Raw genomic sequence first — 12744 nt, 5'->3', positions numbered from 1 at the left:
AATGTTCTCAAGTAGTACAGAATAATAAAATATAGAAAAGTGTTCTTCAATTACCGTGATCACCTTGCCTGCAAATTTTAAATATCTGAGTCTAATTTGTAATTCAGAATGTCTACAAAAAGCTGTTTTGAAATGTGTAAAACCTGCAGTTAGTATATGGTGATAAACTTAGATAAACTCACTTGGAAGGTCAATTGACAGATATTCTTTCTCTTTTGAGACGGAGTCTCACTCTGTCGCCCAGGCTGGAGTACAGTGGCACGATCTCGGCTCACTGCAGTGGCCGCCTCCCAGCTTCAAGTGATTGTCCTGCTTCAGCTCTCCGAGCAGCTTGGATTACGGGTGCCTGCCACCACACCTAGCTAATTTTTGTATTTTCAGTAGAGATGGGGTTTCACCATGTTGGCCAGGATGGTCTCAAACTCCTGACCTCAGGTGATCCGCCCGCCTCGGCCTCCCAAAGTGCTGGTGGGATTACAGGCGTGAGCCACTGCGCCTGGCTAATAAACAGATATTCTATAAGCAAATAATTGTAAGTGATATGATTATTAGGCCTGATATAATGTAAAACCTTTTATGTAGTTAAAAAAAAAAATCAAGACATAACATGTCCTAAAGCCCATTCATTTCTAAAGATGTAAGCAGTAACAATATTTTAATTCTTTTTTTTTAACTTTCTTTTTAACGTGTGGAGATGGGATTTCACTGTGTTGCCCAGCCTGGTCTCGAACCCCAGCACTCAAGCAATCCACCTGCCTTGGCCTCCCAAAGTGCTGGGATTACAGGCGTGAGCTACTGTGCCCAGCAGCAACAATATTTTGATACCTATCTTCTTAATTTTCTTCTTGTCATTTACTCTGTGTCATCATTTGGCAATAAATGAAATAGAAGAATTAACCTAAACTAGTCAAATTTTAATTAAAATTAATGTAAAATTTCCTTGTATTCTTCTCAAGTTATTCCACTATTCTAAGTTTCCTGGAAGCAATATAATAAGAGTACCAAGTGCTGAGTGCCTGGATCTGGTAGACTTTCACATGCATTGCTTCTACTTGCAGGATGAGGGCCTCTAGCTCTGAGAGTGTAAGCAGCATTCCAGGGCCAGGGAATCCATTTCCTGATCCAGGCCGATGCTCTGACACTGACCTCCTCAACAAGACCCTCCTTTTCTTCCTCTTCTTTCCATGACTTTATCTAAGAGGGTCTGCAGTTTCTGGGGTCTGTGTTCATATCATGACAGACTTGTCAGCAACCCTCAATTAACACCCTGCCTTTTCTAATAAATTTTGCAAACAGTCATTATCAGGCTTAACAGGTGAGTTCTTTGTTAGTACCCAACAGAAATGCCACATAACAACCTAAAAGCGACTTTGTTTATGCTTTTGGGGGATGGCAATAGCTATAATGCATCACAAGCTTTCACAAATATGCTCTGCTTTCAGTAAAGCCAGCCACATCCAGAAAAAGGAAGTGAGACGTACCTGGTGGTTGTTGCTGGCAGCCGACGAACTGGCCTGAGCTGTGCTGGCTGAGAGAGAATCAAGGAAGGCTTGGTCAGCCACAGAATTCCCACAAGAAAATTGATCTTTTCCATCACTGGGTAAAATCTGAATAGTAGAAAGAGTCACAATTATTTTCATGCATTAGGGTCACTTCAGGGAGTCTGGTGAGGGCAAGCAAGAATTGTCAAAAACCGTTTATATTCTTCAATGCTACAAATTTCTCTCTGAGCACTGCTTTCGCTGCATACTTGTATTTTGATGGGTTGTATTTTCATTTGCATTTAGTTCAAACTATTTTTTAATTTCTCAAGATTTCTTCTTTGATCCATGCATTATTTAGAAGTGGGTTGTTCAATCTTTAGAGATCTTCCATCTATCTTTCTGTTTTGATTTCTAGTGTGATTCCATCGTCGTCTCAGGGCAGACACTGCATGATTTCTTTCAAACATGTTGAGGTATGTTTTATGGCTCAGAATATGTGGTCTGTCTTGGAGAATGTTCCATGTAAGCTTGAGAAGAATGTGTATGTGGCTGTGGTCTGATGAAGCAGTCTATAGACATCCACAAGTGGACATCAGTTTATTGATGGTGCTGAGTTCAACCATGTCCTTACTGATTTTCTGCCTGCAGGATCTATTTCTAACAGAGGGGTTTTTATATTCTTAAAAGGTAAGCAAACCCAAGAATATCTGTAATCACTAGTCCTTTCTATAAGCAGAATCCTAGAAAATCCACTTACTGCCAGTATCAACTTAAATCCTCAGATTTTTCTCAATTTTGTCAATTTGTAGGCTCCTGGATGCAAAGTGCATACAAGTAAAACAAGACTTCAACATGAGATCTATGGATCGAGGCCAGGGGTCTGTGAACAGGGGTTTGCAGTTGTATGGAAAAGGCTGTGGTGTGTGCATGGGCACATGTTTCTGAGGGAAAGCCTAGAGACTGCATCAGATTCTCTGAGGGGTCACGACTCCCCACCCCTCACCGTCTATCAAGAACAGAAAGATGGCCTTCGATATCACTCTGCAGCCAGGTCCCAGGTAAACATCCTCTGGGGGGAATTCTTTTCTCCTGGAGGTGAACCAAAGGTACCTTTACTCTTGATCTAGCTCCAGTTGTACTCACAGGACATCAGGAAACCTTCGCTTTTTTCTGTCACCCAACATGAAAGACAAGCTTACCAAGAAGCTGCACATGCTCAGTTTGGAGCGACCGAAAGACAACCAGCAGGGGGCGCCAGGCAGTTGGCTCAGCTGGGGGTGTCCCAGGCAGGGCCAGCCCAGGCTGCTGTGTTGCTCTCCTGGGTACCCGACCTAACAGCTCTCCCCAGGAGATCCCCACAGCAGCTCACCCAAGATACCCTTCTCTCTGTCCATGGGAATGGGAGAAGGAACTGAGATACACACTTAAAAAAATCTATTTAACTGTGAATTAATTGTACAATAAACAATATTATAGACAGCAGCAATATCAGCAAAGGAAAAATATGTTATATGTATCATATATATTAAAAATATATATTATTAAATACATATTTAAAATTTATGTAATATCGATATATTGATACATAATTTCATCTTATTAAATTTATACAATTTGTAATATATTTATACATATTTATATTATAGACAATATTAGCAAAGGAAAAACATTAACTTCTATTCAGACTAATTAAAAGTTGCTATCCCTGGAAGAAACTTAATCTAAATATTTATAGTCATTCTTTGGAGCTTGGATCTACAGGTAATATTTTTCTTAGTTCTATTTCAATGTACTTTCCATATTTTACATAGTTAACATTTATTATATTTACAACGGAAATTTTATTTTACAAAAAGTTGCTGACTTCCTGAAAGTTGATAATTCATGAAAAGATGCTGACAAAGAATGAGCTCTAATGAATGAATGACAGGAAGCTCTTACTTCAACATAGTCTGTAGGAACCAGCCCTCGTTCTCCTTTGATGTTTCTTCCTTCCAGCCATCCTCCACCTACATCCTAATAAGTCACCAAAAAAAACAAAAACAAAAACAAAAACAAAAACCAAAAAACAAAAAGAAAAAGATTACAGTTGAGATTTCCTAGAGAAATTTTGAGTGGAGGAATTGTTATACACAAAAAAAGTAATTAACATTAAGCTTTTTATTCCCAGAGAACATTGTTCAAAATCTTAAATTCTTAAGCCTTCTCTTTACGTCAGAAAATGATGTAACCTAAAAACAAGAAAAATCAAACTTCAATAATAAGTGATGAAAGACTGAAAACAGCTGATGATTAGATGACCCGCATCTTGTCTGTGTTCTGGTCTGTGGCAGATGATAAAAGCAGCTTGCAGCTCTGAATGTGAAGCGGTGGGATGTGCACCCCAGGCTTGGAATCTGCCCTCTGCCACCTCACTGGTCAACACAATCAGGTGGAAATCCTCCAGGGAATCCAGAACTTGCCTCAAGGGCTTCTGCACACTTCAGCTGGCTCTTCCAGCACCCAAGCCACTATATGAATGAATGTGGGTTGCTAGATGTTGACAGAGACCCAGTTTCCCTGTTGCCCCATCCAAAGCCAGCCAACCTGGAGAACTGCCAGACTCATGAGTGAGGCTAGCTTAGACCAGTCAGTCCCCAGCAGGGTCCAGTGACTGCAGACACATGCAGCGCAGCTCAGGAGAACCATCCAGCTGACTTGTAGATTCCTGAGCAGTAACAAACGGTTATGGGGTTAAACCGCTAAGTTTTAGCATTGTTATGCAGAAAAAGTGAACTGATTCATGGTTCCTTAGTTCTCCTGGGTAAATAATATTAATACACTAAGTAATAAAGTAGAACTCTATATACCAGGATTGCCATTTCACTCTATGATCAAAGGAAAAATTGTAACTTTTAGTCAGAATAAAAGTTGCTATCCTTGGAAGAAACTTTATCTAAATATTAAGCTATTAATGTTAATATTAATATTATTATTAGCAACGTTAAGTGGCAAGTCCCACTTTCTCATCTTAACATACTAAGAGTTTTTAAAGTTTTAAAATAATGCCCTTATTAGTTAATAATTATCTGAATCTGAATAATCACATTCTCTTAAAAAATCACTTTAAGCCACAACTTTGTCACTTTCTGACCACAATAGCAACTTGAGGACAATACTATTTTACCAAGAAAACTGAAATACTTCAATAAAAAAATTAGATGAGGCCAGGTACGGTGGCTCACACGTGTAATCCCAGCTACTGGGTAGGCTGCGGCATCAGAATTGCTTAAACCCAGGAGGCAGAGGTTACAGTGAGCCAAGATCATGCCACCTCACTCCAGCCTGGGTGACAGGGTGAGACCCTGTCTGCAAAAAGAAAAACAAAAAAGGTTAGTAAGACTCAAGAATCTTTAATCTCTGCTATGATTAAAAATGAATCTATTTAACTTATACACATCTAGCATTTATTTTTTTAAATTATTATTATACTTTAAGTTCTAGGGTACATGTGCACAATGTGCAGGTTACATATGTATACATGTGCCATGTTGGTGTGCTGAACCCATTAACTCGTCATTTACATTAAGTATATCTCCTAATGCTTTCCCTCCCCCATCCTCCCACTCCACGACAGGCCCCAGTGTGTGATGTTCTCCTTCCTGTGTCCAAGTGTTCTCACTGTTCAGTTCCTACCTATGAGTGAGAACATGCACACCTAGCATATTATACAAAATTACTACATAATATTTTACTAATCAGTGTTTTTTTTGTTTTTTTTGTTTGAGACAGTGTCTCATTTTGTCTCCCAAGTTGATGTGCAGTGGTGCAATCTTGGCTCACTGCAGCCTCGAACTCCTGGGCTCAAGTGACCCTCCCACCTCAGTCTCCCAAGTAGATGGGATTACAGGTGCGCATTACCACACCCAGCTAAATTTTTGTATTTTTTGTAGAGATGAGGTTTTGCCATGTTACTCAGGTTGGTCTTGAACTGCTGAGCTCAAAGTGATACACCCGCCTCGGCCTCCAAAAGTGCTGGGATTACAGGTGTGAGCCACTGCACATGGCCCATTCTTTTTTTAATCCAAGACATATAAAGTATGTTTTCTAAATATGCTCACTATTCAGAAACTACTATCACTTCTGCCGTTCCTCATTCTCCTTCCTTGATCTTTGCACTGCCATAGTCCTCACTCTCTCCTTCCACAGGAGCTCTGTGCGAGAGCATGCGAGTGTGCGTGTGCATGAGAGCAGGTGAGCGTGTCTGAGGGGCATGTGCGTGCTTGCATGGGTGAGTGCTGCATCTGTGTGAGAGCAAGAGAGTGTTGAGTGTGAGCACAGGTGAGAGAGAAGGCATGTGTGCATGCTCACACGTGTGAGTGCAAATGTGAGAGCGTGAGCATGGGGATGTGAGAGAGCAGGTGAGTGTCTGAGGGGGGTGTGTGTGCTTGCACGTGTGAGTGCTTGTGTGAGAGCATGAGTGTGGGTGTGCATGAAAGCAGGTGAATGGGGGTGTGCTCACACGTGTGAGTGCATGTGTACGTGTTGAGAGCATGAGTGTGGGTGTGCATGAAAGCAGGTGAATGGGGGTGTGCTCACACGTGTGAGTGCATGTGTACGTGTTGAGAGCATGAGTGTGGGTGTGCATGAAAGCAGGTGAATGGGGGTGTGCTCACATGTGTGAGTGCATGTGTACGTGTTGAGAGCATGAGTGTGGGTGTGCATGAGGGTAGGTGAGAGTGAGGGGGTGTATGTGCTCGCACGTGTGCGTATGTGTATGTGTGACAGCATGAGTGTGGGTGTGTGAGGGCAGGTGAGAGTGAAGAGGGTGTGTGTGTGCTCGCACGTGAGAGCTGCCTATGTGTGAGAGCATGCGAATGCGGGTATGTGTGAAAGCATGCAACTGTGGGTGTGTGTGACAGCAGGTGAGAGTGAGAGGGTATGTATGTGTGTGTAAAAGTGCATATGTAAAAGAGTATGTAAAAGTGTATGACAGCAAGAGAGGTGTACGAGGCTGCAAGGGTGTGTGTGCATGTGTGTGCGTTTGCACGCATAAGGGTGTGTACAAGTGTGTGTGGGGGGGGTATGCACAAGAACGTGAGAGAGTGCGTGTGAGAGTACGTACATGGGTGCGTGTGTGTGCCTGTGCACGTGCACAGGGAAAGGCTGGTGAGGTCTGATGGGGCCCATGGTGGGGTGTCTCACACACCTGCAGCTGCCAGAGAGGAGTGACCCGGCCACACTGGACACTTAGACAGACCCTGGGCTTGAGGGAGAGGCCAGTGAAGAAGGTGCACGGTCCAGGCAAGAGGATACGAGCTCAGCTCAGGGCGCTGGCAGGAAGCGCTGGGTGGAGAGGAGAGGCTGGACGGAGTAAAACTTTAGGGAGAGAAACCAATAGCTTTAAGTGACTTAGCCTTGGTTCATTAATAGAAAGGCGCCACAATAGAAATAAAGAGAAGTAGGAGTAGGCTGAGCGTTGCATGGGTGATGAGCTGAGTCTTGACGTGGTCAGTTTGAAGTGCTTGTGAAAAAACTAAGTGGAGGTGTCTGGGACACAGCTCGAAGACCCCCTCTGAGGCTGGAGCCACATGGGGAAGCTGCAGATACAGGTTTAAAGTCATCAGCACAGAGATGGCAATACAAAAATCTGAGACCGCACAATATAAGGAAATGGGCTGAAGATGGAAAGATGTGGGAATCCCAACACTTGCAAGGCAGAGACAGGAGGGACACAAGAGGACAGCCAGCAAGGCTGGGGAGAGGGGTGTGGGATCCAACATGTTCTACAGTGCAGACACAACAAGCTCCCTTCTGGTAACATTTAGTAAGAAACACTGGCATGCAGACCTCTCTGGAAAACAGGGAGCCTAGGGCAAGGGCCAGGTTTCCTATCTTTGTATCTCCAGGGTACGTCTCCCAGGACTGCACATACATTAAGTACGTGAGTGACAGTCACGAGCAAGAGGACACAGAAGAGACATATTGTAGTGTGGGGTCCAGAGGCGGAGGCATGGACCAAGGACAGGGATGCAAGGGCAGTGTCACGAAATCAGCCAGGTGAAAAAAGGGGTAACGACAGGTTCAAGTTTTACTCAGTTTACAAAGACGAGTTCTCCCTATTTGCTTTTGCTCCTTCTCCCTCTATATGAACCTGCAATGAAATACTATTAATTGATACAATTTTTGTTGCAACATTATCTCAAATGATGTTCATCTCATAATTTTGCTACATATTTTAAGAACAGTTACAAAAAGTTACATGTAAAAAGGACAATTAAATGTAATGAGACAAATATCACACAGAAATAATGGAAAAAACCATAACAGAATCTTGGGCAAAGATTGGACAAAAAATGAATATTGTTTGCCTCTAAGCTTCCTGGCAACACAGACCGTAACAGAAATCCAACAGTCTATGAAGATTTTATTTCATGCAACAAAATGTGCCCAATCTCCAGGAGAAAGAACCTGAGATAAGAGGTCACATAGATGCTTATCAGGGAGGGCATAATAAACCTAGTTATATAAGCAGAGAGACACACACATCTGAAGAGTGTGTGCATGTATGTGTACATATGTATACATACGAGTGTACCCTGAAGATGCATGTGTGTATATGTATGTACACAAGATCAAACAGGGTTTTATAAAGCTGCAGAAACGCTTTTTTTATATATAGTTGCTTCTTGTTCAAATAAAAGCTGAGGCAATATCTTGTAATTCAGCAAAGGGAACTCCACTGGGAGCTGAGCTAACTCCACTGGAGCTGGTCTAAGTATATTGCTTTCTGGCAATCTAATCTGATTTAGGAAAAGAGCTTAGAAAAATGATGATAGGATCAATCAGTTAAGACATTTAGGAAAATCACCATCATCTTCTACTTATTCTAGAGACACAGTATTATCGTGCTAGGGGTAAACACACTGAACTACGTTCCAGGACAATTATGGGGTACCTAAAAGCTAAGATAAACATATCAAGGAAGATACAAAATAAGCAGACATAATAAACTCAATTACATACATAGCTGTCTTTAGGGAATATTTTCCTATATTTATATAATAGCTTCTTACTTCACCATCAATATTTCATAAGCAACAAGAAAAAAATCACGTGGGTTTGAATGATTAACTTACAAAAAAATAAATAAGTCCACATGGGACAATCAGATTTGAATGTACAGTTCTCTTACCGGATTTGTGATTGTGATGATTTCTCCTTCATTAACCGTCAGTTCATTATTTCCAGGTTCAGCAGCAAAATCATACATAACCCGAGCCTATCAGGAGTGGAGAGGAAAAGAGGATGTTACAAACATAGATGGCGCAGTAAAAACACAAAAGGTGTACAGTTCACTTTCTAAGCACGCTGGTATGAACATGATAGTGGCTGCGGCTATTTTGGAAGAAAGGAAGACATTACCAAAATGACTCATCTGCTCTACTGTGAGGAAGAGTAACACCAAGGGCGAGAGCCCTGTTCTGTTCTGGAGGCAGGGAAGGTTTCTGGCAGCTGCCCACACTGCATTTAGAGATCAGCCCTAAAAAAGTTACTCAAAATATACCTATTTTGGTTGAGTGCAACAGCTCACACCTGCAATCCTAGCTACTTGGGAGACTAAAGAGCAAGAGGATTGCTTGAGGCCAGGGGTTCGAGACCAGCCTGGGCAATAAAGTGAGATTCTATCTCTACCAAAAAATTAAAGAAAAATTAGCTGGGCATCATAGCCAGCACCTGTAGCATCAGGTACTCAAAAGACTGAGGCAGGAGGATTGCTTGAGCCCAGGAGGTCAAAGTTACAGTGAGCCGGGATCATGCCACTGCACTCCAGCCTGCGCGACAGAGTGAGACTCTGCTGTCTCTTAAAAAAACAAAACAAAACAAAAAAACAAAAAACAAAAACCCCCCACCTATTTCATTAACAACAACAACAACAACAACAGATTATGCTCTTCCTCTTAGGAGGTAAGCCTGGAAATACACAAACTGTTCATTCGGGGAACAATGACTCTCAGAAACTGAAGAGAGAGGCACACACACACGCACACACATCTAAGATTCACACATCTTCAGAAGAATCCCTTGCTATTAAAATGTTCACTGCTCCTTATCTACTAAGAATGATAATACAGCATCTTTAGCCACATTAACTCCGAAATGTGATCTGGGTACTCTTCCACCATACCAACACTTACCTAGGGCAGTGTGTGCCGGTCAAGTTACCTAACAGCCATGATTTTAAAATGTTTCCTTAAAATAAAAGCTTTTCTTTATTTTTCCAGACAGAGTTTCACTCTGTCACCCAGGCTGGAGTGCAGTGGTGCCATCATGGTTCACTGCAGCCTTGACCTACCAGGCTCAAGCAATCCTCCCAACTCAGCCTCCCCAGTAGCTGGGACTGCAGACGCGTGCCACCGTGCCCAGCTATTTTTTGTAGAGATAAGGTTTCGCCATGTTGCCCAGGCTGGTCTGGAACTCCTGGGCTCAAGTGATGTTCCTGCCTCAACCTCTCAAAGTACTGGGGTTACAGGTGTGAGCCACTGTGCCCAGCCCTAAATGAAATCTTAATTTCATATAAGACAGACTAGGACAAAGCTATTCTGGCTGGGGTGAGGAGGGACTGCTCTTGCAGGCTCTTCCTCAAGAGGATGCTTGAGACAGGGTCCAGAAACACTGATGCCTTGGAATGCTGCTATGCGTGCATCCCAAGAGAGAGTCACCGTGGTAAAAACAAAGTACATGTTTAAAATATTTTATATATACCTTTATAATATATAATACATATTTTTAAACCCCGTTCAAATTCTAAGTGATTGTCTTTCACAGACCTGTCTTCCCGAAGTCTATCCTATAAAATGGGCATCACATGTGCCTAGGAAACATATGGTTTAAGAGCAATTGTTTGTCCTAAAAGGCAAATTCAAGTTTAGCGACAGGGCTAGTCTAACAGGACTAATGCAAGTGCACTAATTTAACATATTTATTGAACACCCCACCGTATCGCAGAAACTTGAAAGGCCCTTTTGTTGGCCATCGCCCTTTCTATGTATTCGCTTAATGATGCCTGAAATTAGTTTAATGAGAATAAAGGTTCATATTTAGTGATAACAGACTAAGAAAAAAAAGCCAAAATACTATTTTGAAATACTAAAAACTAGTAAGATGGATTGATGGATGAGTATGCGACAAAGCAGGCACTGAATCTAGATGGTGGGTCTATGGCGTTCAATTCCAGCCTTTCTCCATGTCTAAAATGTTTCCTAGTAAACTGATGGGAAGAAACAAATGGTGGGAGAGCCTGTGAGTCAAGACATCCCAGCAGCTCCCCACCTCCACCTCCACCCTCAGAGGCTGGGACCCGAGTGGAGAGCATGGCAGGGCACCCAGGCCAGCAGGGCGGCTCCCTCAGGGCGTCATGAAGGACAAAGCAGTCGTGCTGAGGTGTTTTCCTGACACGGCTGCAAAGGTGGACAGAATTCTGCTTGTCATGTTATGTAGTGTTTGTTTTTGTTTTTCCTGAGACTGAGTTTCGCTGTTGTCGCCCAGGCTGGAGTGCAATGGTGCCATTTGGGCTCACTGAAACCTCTGCCTCCTGGATTCAAGTGATTCTCCTGCCTCAGCCTCCCAAGTAGCTGGGACTACAAGCATCCACCACCATACCCAGCTAATTTTTGTATTTTTAGTAGAGATGGGGTTTCACCATGTTGGTCAGGCTGGTCTCAAACTCCTGACCTCAGGTGATCCAACCACCTTGGCCTCCCAAAGTGCTGGCATTACAGGCGTGAGCCACCACGCCCGGCTGGGGTAGTTTTTGTTTTTGTTTTGTTTTTGAGACACAGTCTCACTCTGTCACCAGGCGAAAGTGCAGTGGCCCAATCTCGGCTCACTGCAAACTCTGCCTCCTGGATTCAAGCAATTCTCCTGCCTCAGCCTCCCAAGGAGCTGGGATTACAGGCACACACCATCACACCCAGCTAATTTTTGTATTTTTAGTAGAGACGGGGTTTCACCACGTTGGCCAGGATGGTCTCGATCTCTTGACCTCATGATCCGCCCACCTCGGCCTCCCAAAATACTGGGATTAAAGGGTGAGCCACAGTGCCCGGCTGGTGTTTTTTAAAAACATGTTGCATCAACCTCGATCCTTCCTGCCATAAGGACAAACAGGAGAGAAACGCGGGCAAGGGACGGACTGGAAGCAAGCGACTCCTCAGAGAGGAGCCCGGGAGCAGCAAAGCCACACTCGGCACGAGGAACCTGCTGTTGTGCTATTGGTCCTCAAGAATCCTACTGAAATTTTAAAAAATCCAGCCGAATCCAATTAGTTTCCAAACATAGAATACCTAAGCCTCTTGTTTACTAAGCTTAGAATGTAGTGAAACAGAATGTGAAACAAGTGAGAAAGAAAGAAATGGAAACGGCCTATTTAAAAAACATTTAAATATTACTAAGCACTTACTCACTGCTACGGTTAAGAGGGTTTGGACCCTCCAAAACTCGTGTTGAAACTGAACCCCCAAGGCAGTGGTGTTGGGAGGTGCGGCAAATGGGGGTGTTTAGGTCACGCAGGCTTTGTCCTCACGAGGGGATCAACACTGCTACAAAAAGGGCTCGTGGGAGTGGGTTTACTCTCACCCATCCTTCTGTTGTGTGAGGACACAACACCCCCTTCCCCTGGAGGAGGGGGCACTCAAGGCGCCGTCTTGGAAGCAGAGCCAGGCCCTGCCCTGCCAGCACGTAGATCTTGAACGGCCTGCCTCCACAATTATGAGGAATAAATTCTGTTCTTTGTAAGTTACCCAGTCCTAGATCTCCGTTGTAAGCACAAAACAGACAAGGACACTCACAGAAAAATGTTTATAAACTTTCTAAGTTTATTTAAAACACTGAATTAAGATTTAAACAGATGCTTCTTACAAATCTGAACTGAGAATAATTCTGGAGGACAAAAGGATTTAATAACCATATCTCCAAATGAGTATAACATGTCAATAAAAAAAAATACTGACTATTCTATTCAGCCTAGAGATGCTAAAGCTTCAATGAAACTGAAAGCCTTTGGGTGTCATCTCCCAGCACCCCTCTTTTCTCTTTCGTATCCTTGCATTTTGCCTATACCTGGTTTCTCACTTTCCCCTTCTCACCCTCTTGTTTACCACTAACAGTATCCAAACAGACAGAGAGGCTGGCCTCAACCCCAATTGCCAGTCTATTTTCCATGTGGCCTTTGAAAGAAATGGTCCATTTTCCTACACTGCCTTTTCCACTGTTAGCTATA

General features: G+C 43.0%; 1 protein-coding gene and 1 long non-coding RNA gene across 7 annotated transcripts in view; one reads left to right on the top strand and one right to left on the bottom strand.

The window, feature by feature from the left end:
* The window catches only part of SNX9 (sorting nexin 9), a 124119-nt gene that overhangs the window by 70571 nt on the left and 40804 nt on the right, over positions 1-12744 (bottom strand). For all 6 annotated transcript variants that reach the window (XM_005552201.5, XM_045391333.3, XM_045391331.2 and 3 more), the window contains exons 2-4: positions 8659-8745; positions 3426-3500; positions 1482-1607 (exon numbers count right to left, since the gene is read on the bottom strand). In XM_005552201.5, coding sequence (XP_005552258.1) covers positions 1482-1607; positions 3426-3500; positions 8659-8736 — 279 coding nt within the window. In that variant the 5' untranslated portion in view covers positions 8737-8745. The remainder of the gene's footprint in view (positions 1-1481; positions 1608-3425; positions 3501-8658; positions 8746-12744) is intronic.
* On the top strand, positions 1887-2372 carry LOC141410084 (uncharacterized). Its single transcript, XR_012433568.1, has 2 exons — positions 1887-1957; positions 2294-2372. It is a non-coding gene; the product is annotated as an uncharacterized lncRNA (long non-coding RNA).

This window comes from Macaca fascicularis, chromosome 4 (assembly GCF_037993035.2).
Source record: "Macaca fascicularis isolate 582-1 chromosome 4, T2T-MFA8v1.1".
NCBI lineage: Eukaryota > Metazoa > Chordata > Mammalia > Primates > Cercopithecidae > Macaca > Macaca fascicularis.
Note: the sequence above shows the minus strand (reverse complement) of the source record. Positions and strands in the feature narration are given on the sequence as shown.